The 8522-nt window shown below is 43.7% G+C and overlaps 1 protein-coding gene across 2 annotated transcripts; it reads right to left on the reverse strand.

Annotated features, from left to right (window-relative positions):
• Positions 1–307: 307 nt before the first annotated feature.
• LOC112431816 (uncharacterized) lies at positions 308–7244 on the reverse strand. Of its 2 annotated transcripts, none has more exons than XM_076879366.1 (6): positions 6971–7244; positions 1861–1902; positions 1478–1750; positions 1159–1401; positions 840–992; positions 308–768 (listed from the first exon to the last, which is right to left on the reverse strand). In XM_076879366.1, the coding sequence occupies exons 1-6, from the start codon at positions 7002–7004 to the stop codon at positions 692–694; spliced, it is 822 nt and encodes a 273-aa protein (XP_076735481.1). In that variant the 5' UTR covers positions 7005–7244; the 3' UTR covers positions 308–691. The 2 variants fall into 2 exon arrangements, with proteins under 2 accessions (XP_076735481.1, XP_076735477.1); XM_076879362.1 differs by having other exon boundaries at positions 840–995.
• Between the last annotated feature and the right edge of the window lie 1278 nt (positions 7245–8522).

The following is an 8522-nucleotide window of genomic DNA, read 5'->3' on the forward strand; positions in this document are numbered from 1 at the left end:
CTCTTGCCCTGTGGTGTCATTATGCATCCGTGTCAGCTGTTTCCTCGTGTGGTTCCACTTCCCGATCCTACACGATAGGATCAGCTCTGTGTCTGTGATGTTTGACTATGTTCAGTTTGCTCCTGTTTCCATCACAGCTTATTGGTGCTCACACTCTAAGGCTGTGGCTCAGACTGCTGTTAGCGCTCTCAGGCTAACCTCAGCAGCACACAATAAACCATAATAAATGCCATAGTTCATCATCAGCCATAGCTCACACTCCTGAATCACTTCAATCACTGTTCATGTCACTGAAGTATCTGCTCTGTAATGTTCGAATGTTTTATTAAAGCATAAATCAACACAGAAACAGAGGAGTCAGGTCTTACTCAGAGACTGTTTGATCCAATCACTGATCAGTTCAGCTTTTCATTCCTGCCCTCACAAAGTGAGATCATACCAGTTGTCTGATCTGACCTTACAGTATAACACATACTAAAAAATGCATTTTCTGATCACTTGAAGCATTAAACACATAAAAGCACAAGGTTAATGTTTGTATCCATCCAGTCACCAGCTGAACAGTTCACTGAGAAGCTGACTGACTCAAAGATCCGACTGAGGAGTCTTTACAGACCACAGGTTTGACTCTGGGTCAGAAACAGGAACGTCCCAGCTGCTCCAGCTCCTTCACTTCCTGTCAGCTCAGAGGTCAGAAGTGATGCTCAGTGGTGACGCCATCCTGTACAGCAGGATGGCTCGTTTCCATGGAAACGACAGGTGTGTTACCTGTGGGCAGGGTTAAGACTTAAGGATGGAGCACTGAAGTGAGTGATCAGAGAGACTTTGTTCATATCTACCTGAGCTGGTGGCGAAGATGGACAGCAGCAGAGCAGTGCAGGCCACGTATGGACAGAAGACCACCAGGTGCAAGACGAGTCTGAGCACTGACATAGAGGGAGGGGGAGGAAGAGGGGTGATGGGGGGAGCAGAAGAACGAGGGGAGGGGGAGTCTACTATAGATGTAATACCAAAGAATAAGAAAGCAGGAGATGAGGTTGTAGTGGGTGGAGGAGGAGGAGGATTTGCAGGAGAGATGATGAAGATGGTTCAGTCAGTTCATTATCAGGTCAGCAGGTTAGTTTGTCTTTAAACAGGAAATGATGTCAGTGCCCTGACCTCTGACCCTCAGTCTGCTCTGAGGAGAAGGTGGATGAATATCAGTATGACACGAGTAGAGACCTTCATCAGACCGCTGGACGTTAGAGAGAATCCACTTTCCTTCAGGTCCAGATCCAAGTGTAACATTATCTCTGACGAAGTAAGACTTTCGTCTTTCTCCCTCTTTGGGTCTACAGTACAAAGTGACATCACTTCCTGTCATGACAGGAAGTGCAGGAATCTCCAGGATCACATCTTTGCCTGTCCAGCAGAGACACAAACAGAGTGACACAGAGACAGACAGAAACAGAGACACAGCTGGAACATCTGTCTGTACCTGAGACACTGATGGAGACTTCTTCACTCTGATGTCCAGATGAGCTTACACACAGGAAATTTCCACCAGTGGAGAGACTGAGACCGAGAACACAGAAGGAACTGTTAATCCTACTAAACTCTGAACCAGCTGCTCCACAGTCCTCAGTGAAGTTTCCTCTGGTCCTCTTCACTGTCCATCCATCAGCTGTCTGTCCATCATCAACACAACTCAGATACACTGAAGAAGATCCTCTGAAGACCTGCTGAAGGTTTGGACTGACAGACAGAGACACTGGAGGACACACACACACACACACACACACACACACACACACACACACACAGTAAGTGTATTTGTGTTCTTTTGGAGTCTCACTGATGGTTTTCACATCATCAACTCACCTGCAGAAACAGTCGGTGCAGACAGCAGCAGCACACACACACCTGCAACAGGAGGACAGAGGTCACTAAAGGTCAGAGGTCACAAGGTTAGAGGTCACTAAAGGTCAGAGGTCACTAAAGGTTAAAGGTCACTAAAAGTCAGAGGTCACTAAAGGTTAAAGGTCACTAAAGGTCAGAAACAGTTCAAAATGGAGGTTTGTTCATCTTGAGCCAAACACTCCATGTTGGGAAACGTCCCAGAACAGGTTGTGGACGACAGGAAGTCATCAAGAAAAATAACTTGCAAGTGTCTGTTGAAAAGGTCTTTAAATAAACCACGCTCTGACAGCAACCCTGAAGCTGGGCACACATTTCCTCAGGAGACAATGTGAGTCTGCTGGGTCCATAATGAGGTCAAGTTCTGCCATGGTGGCTGTGTGGCTGGCAGAGGAAAGACCCAAATGTGAACTCAGAAACGGGAATGCTGAACTAATTATTGGCTTTAACAAACTAAAATAAGTGCAAAATAACAAAACTAGGAAGTCTGACCTTTGCATCAATGTCCCCGAGTCTCTCCGGCTGACTCACATTGGGCTGCAGAATTGTTTTTGTTTTCTCTCTCCCTCTCTCTTCTCCTCGCTGTCTCCTCCCTGCCTGGGCGGATGTCAATATTGGGCTCCCGCCTTTGATGCACCTGCTCTGACTAGTCCTGTCTCCTCGGCCAGTATTCAGGGTTTGTGGCTCAGAGTGTCTCATCGCTGGATCGTTGAACACCCTGAGTTCATGCAGCCTCGGCTAAACTTTGCTCGTTGTATATTTCTGGCTCATATTAACACTTGTCTTTGTATAAAGATTCCCAGACTTGTCTGAGAACCTCTCCCTGGACCCCTGAGTGTGGCAGTGTGAAGTGCAGTGAAAGCACGAGTGGCAGAAGAGGAGCATGTGTGAGCGGAGGAAGTGTGGATGTGCGATTTCAGGTGAGTTAAATAAATGTGTGGTTTTTTTTAACTCGGTGCTCGCTGGTGTTTCAGCAACAGAGACGTGTTTGAGGAAGATGGGCCAAAAATAGTTTTTTGTGCAGTTGTTGTCTGACCACACGTCTAAGTGAGTAGTATGACTGACTACTCCATAAATTTCTGGATCCTGGCAGGAGAAACGGGCTGGGGGAGTGGATGGAGAGGTACCCTGCTAAATAATATTAATGATGAACTGAGGGATGAATTAATTATTACAAACTACTGTTACTGACTTTGTGACCCGGCAGGACCCGGCCTACAAAGACTTAGTTCTTCAAAGGTCCTGTAGACCAGAAGGGCAAGGCTGTGAAATTGGATGGTCTAGCCTACGACCCGTGGTTTCTGTTACCTAGTAACCATGACATAAGCAGCTACAGCTGTTGTGTACCGCATGCTCTGTACTACCTGACTCAGTGGACCATCTACAATTTGCATACAGTGACAACTGATGATGCCATAGCCCTGACACTACATACTGCCCTCTCGTACCTGCAGAAGAGAGACACGTATGAGAATGCTGTTTGTAGATTACAGGTCTGCATTCAATACCATCGTTCCCTCGAAGCTGAAAAGGAAACTGCAGGATCTAGGATCTCTCTGCAGCTGGATCTTTAACTTTCTATCTGACAGACACCAAGTGGTCAGTGCCAAGTGGGAACCTCTGGCAATTGAACTCACTTTGGAAGTATGGAGGCACTGGCTGGTGGGCACAGTTCAACCTTTCATCGTCTGGACCGTTAAACCATAAAAATGAAAAAAACAAAACAAAACATAGAAATCTAGGATACCCACAAGCCCGACATGTGTCTGTCCTCGGGCACTACACTGCCCATTTCATCATGGTATCCACAACACTATTATCTTTCTCCGATGTTATTTCTGTTGGCCATCTCTGCCTCGAAGCAACCATTAATACGTTTCAGTCTGTGCAACCTCTGCCTAGAATAAACACGGAAACCAACCCTATGGCGGCCTATTACAACCTCTGCCATCCCTGACATGGCCTTGCTCTTACATAGCATTGGATTTCGTAAGCGGCCTTCCTCCGTCTGCAGGTAACAACACTATTTTGACTACTGTCGATTGTTTTTGTGGCGTTCACTAAGCTCCCGTCTACCCTGGAGACCATCTAGCTGCCCAGTGCCCACGACCTACTTCTTCCATCTATGGCATCCTGTAGGACATTGTTTCTGATGGTGGGCACAGTTTCAAAGCTGTGTCTGTGTCTGTTCAATCCATTGTGACAATTGACAAGGAAAAGGTAGGAGCGACAGAGAACAGAGAGAAAAGCCGACAATATATAGACAAAAAGTACGGCAAGGGAATAGAACACAGGTGGGAACGCAACTGATACTAATCTGACTGAAAGACAGGGGAAGCAAAACTGAACATAATATCACTGCTCCCTTTGGATGGTTGGGAGCTCAGCCATTATATGGGCCAGCGCCTTCCCTGGCTGGCCCGGTGATAGCTCTGCTGTGACTACTCCGATTGGGCATAGACTACTCCGCAGTAGTCCAGGCCCAGAGTCGCCATTACACGAGGTGACCCAGAGTGACCCAGACTCTCCATTAGAACTTGGGTTGAAAGTGTGGACTTCAAACTATATACCAGCAGTTTTCTGTCTCCAACATAAATGAGACAGAAAACTAAACAGCAGTGACTTTTGTAGGGTTATTAAAGTTGGACAAGTTGGTATTTAATGATGTGCTACGTGATTGCTAACAACACAGCTATGTTAGCATAAACATGGTGAATCTTGAGGATGAACGCTAACTTTTTTCCACTTCATAAAAGTTAACATGAGGGTTCTCGATGATCAGGGACAATGCAAGGATGTTATAAACGGACCAAACTTCATTCAGAAGAACAACTGAGATAATCCATCCACAATATGAGGTTAGTCATTAATATACTGCAACAACATGGGAATAGAGCAGCTGCCAGAGAATTCAACATTAACCCTTTACAGCCAATCGGAGCGGGCACACTCTGTTTTGCGTAACTATTTTTAAATCCCGGTAGCTCTGCAACCACGTAAGCTAGCGCAATCATTTTTTTTGCATATGAAACTGGAGGAGTTGTACTTACATCTTATGCCATCAGCTTGTCCTAGGTCACAGTTTAGCTTTGCAAAAACTGCATAAAAATCACTTGCAGCAACAAAAACATGATATTCCAGAAACACGCTTTGCCGATCCGATCAGCTGTTTGTAACACTTCCTACGTCCATCAGCGCGAACTATCACATGACCGCATAACCTGCCCGAAACCGGAAGTGACGTCATTTTGCGGAAATGTAGTTTTTTTTACCATCGTGGCCTCATGAGCTTATACTTGTGTTTTTAAAAGTTATGTTTGACTTCATGACTTTGTGTCATTTCTGGGATGTTTAGGAGTCATATTGCACTGCTGGAAATAGTTTATTTTGATGCACATGCTGTTATTTTGCAAATTTGCACTTTAATATTTATTTCCGTTTTCCCTGCAGTATATAAAAATTGGTGTATTTCAAAAATAAAACTATGAAGACACTTAAAATAAATTTCCTGTGGTGGGAAACTAGTTTGTGCAACTTTTTTGTATTTACAGTTTTGAGGGATAAGCCTCTTAAATTTCTCTAACAAGAAATATATGTTAAAAAAACAAAAACGATTTTCAATTTTTTTGTAGGTTATTGCACTTTTTTGCAATTTATGTAATTACTATGCACCTAATGCAGACATATTATTAAAGTTTGGGCTATAATGGTTGTATTGATGTATAGCAACTTTAAATGCTCCCAAAAATGGCTCCACAGCATGTAAAAATGGTAAATGGCCTGTATTTATATAGCGCTTTACTAGTCCCTAAGGACCCCAAAGCGCTTTACATATCCAGTCATCCACACACACATTCACACACTGGTGATGGCAAGCTACATTGTAGCCACAGCCACCCTGGGGCGCACTGACAGAGGCGAGGCTGCCGGACACTGGCGCCACCGGGCCCTCTGACCACCACCAGTAGGCAACGGGTAAAGTGTCTTGCCCAAGGACACAACGACCGAGACTGTCCAAGCCGGGGCTCGAACCGGCAACCTTCCGATTACAAGGCGAACGCCCAACTCTTGAGCCACGATCGCCCCGTGGCTCAAGAGTTGGTATAATATAAGCTCTGGCGGACTTGGTTCTATGGTAGGTCTTAAAGGGTTAATGAATCAATGTTACAGAAGTGGAGGAAGCAAGAAGAATGAGTTGAGTAAAGTTAGAGTTATCTGACTGTTTTATTTCGGTTAATGCGCCTTATAATGTGGTGTACCTTATGGTCCATAAAATAGAGTACTTTTGTACATGTTATATTTTTATTTTTTATTTTAAATACATTTGGAAATATTTCAACCCAACTTTTTTCACTCGGTCATTCTGGTGTACTGTGTGCAGAATTTAGAGGTGAAAATGTGTTTAATATCTTTTTTAAAGGGCTATAACATGAAAGAAATGTGGAACAAGTGAAGTACTGAGAATACTTTTAGGATGCGCTGTACCTGACATGCACATGATGTCGACTCACGCATCACACCACTGTTATGTGCTGGGCTTGACACTTCTTGTGACTCAATCTCACCTTTTCCAATACTAATAACATAAAACCCACAATACAAAAAAAGACAGCTATGGCTATTGCTATCCCAAATTCCTGGTAGTTATAATGTCATGATGACATTCATGTTTGTCATGTAATGGCAAACAACAACCTATGAATGCGGGTCTCGATAGCGCTCTCCATTGGACGATCCTTTATGAGTCTCGACAAAATGCCTCTAGAAGCTCCCAGATAGTGAGATTAGAACTGTGTGAATGAATCTGACTGAATGTTCGAGACAACTGTCCTGCAGCAGAATGTATCTGACATGATGTGAATAATGTGTTGGATAAAAAATCTAAACGTGAAATGAATGCATCTATGGCAGTGTGCATATTTACTAACTGTAAACCTGCTAAAGTTTAAAGTCTGAAGTTTAGCTTCACTCTCACTAAAGTCTTTGCACTTGTGAATACTTGTCTGCTCTAGATCTGTTTCCTTCGTTGACTGTGTGTCAGACCTGTAATGAAAGCGTTCTGTGTTTGACTCACCGAAGAGGAGAAAAGAGAACCATGCAGTCTTCATCTTGTCTGGATGAATAAATGACCAGTCTGAATATCAGAGAGATGCTTTTAATGCGATCACTTCCTTTTTAGCACCCACTGTGTGACTCTAAGTTCTTACTGGATGTACTTTATTTTAGGGGTGGAGAAAGCTGCTTTAATGCGTTGCATGTATCACGTGCAATGCTGAATCTTTTTCAGGGCTCTAGAGTGCAAACAATTTGATGGCAAATGCGACCAAATTTTTCAGTGGTGCGACTAAAAAAACAAAAAAAAAAACTGTTCGGGTAACAAAAAAAAAAAAAAAATCTGCAGCCTTCCCTGTGGTCAACAACAGACACATTTTGCCCCTATCGTGGACTAAACCAATCAGAGATAGTCAGGGGCGGGACCTCTCTGATTGGCCGTGGTCCAGTTGAAAGTGCAGGTGGAAGTGGGAGGTGAGTCGCTTGAATAAAGCGATATCGATTCATTAAATCCTGAATCGACTTTTAAATATAACTGTGTTTTGCCAGAAACGCCAGATTCTCAGATTAAAGCTCACAAAACCATTTCAACAACAACCAAACAGCAGATGAGAGCAGGTACACAGACTCCACACAAAGACGTAAACACAGAGCCGACGCATCAGAATCAGCTTTGTCTTTCTCGGCTTTCTCACCCGACGGCCCGCAGACGGACACGCTGTCGGAGCTCAGCGATCCTGATGCGTCCGGTCCGCGCTGTGTTTACGTCTTTTTGCGCTGATTCTGAGCTGCAGGTTTTGTCTCTCCAACCAAAATCCACCGAGCCAGCAGCAAAAGAAGCAGCAAACTGCGCTTCACATTTGATCGATGTCGTCATGAATTCCCTCTGACTTTTGCTGTTTTGCTTCCACCATGATAAAAATCACACTTCATGCACAGCTCTCTGTGTGTACTTCAGGAACAGTTTCCCATCTCAAATCTCTGTTTTCTGCATCATTCATTGGCTTATTACCCACCAGTGTACCGTTGTTTACAGCGCTGTCTTTTTCTTTTTTCACTTAAATGACCTCGGACAAGAAAGCCTCATTTCTGCTGTTCAATACTGAAGAAATGTAAACTTCTTAAAATTATGCAAAATTGCAGATTATTGCAGAATATTTTAAGGTTATCTGCTATAAAAAGCCAGACCAGGAAAATCTCCTTCATGTTTTTCTGTTTTATTCTCAGTTACTTTCACACAAAGGCATCTGCTGTGATGTTCACAATGCTGATGAAGTCTCACATGTATCAGTGCTGATAAATGATCAGAATTATAATATTTCTGACTGTCTGAGGCTAAATTGAATCAAATCAGGACTTTGAAAACCGGAATCGAATGGATTATAGAAATCAGTGATGATACCCAGCCCTAGTGAACAGCCTAGGCACAACAGAGTGGATGTAGCTGTGGGTAATAAGAAAAGATGAAAAGAACGATTGATAACTTTTTCGTTAAGGCCTGATCTGTCTGAAATTCATAGCCAGCTCTGACCCGGTGCCATCAATCTTTGAATGCTGAAAAAGCAGCAGTGTAT

The sequence above is a fragment of the Maylandia zebra genome, linkage group LG3 (genome assembly GCF_041146795.1).
Source record: "Maylandia zebra isolate NMK-2024a linkage group LG3, Mzebra_GT3a, whole genome shotgun sequence".
Taxonomy (NCBI): domain Eukaryota; kingdom Metazoa; phylum Chordata; class Actinopteri; order Cichliformes; family Cichlidae; genus Maylandia; species Maylandia zebra.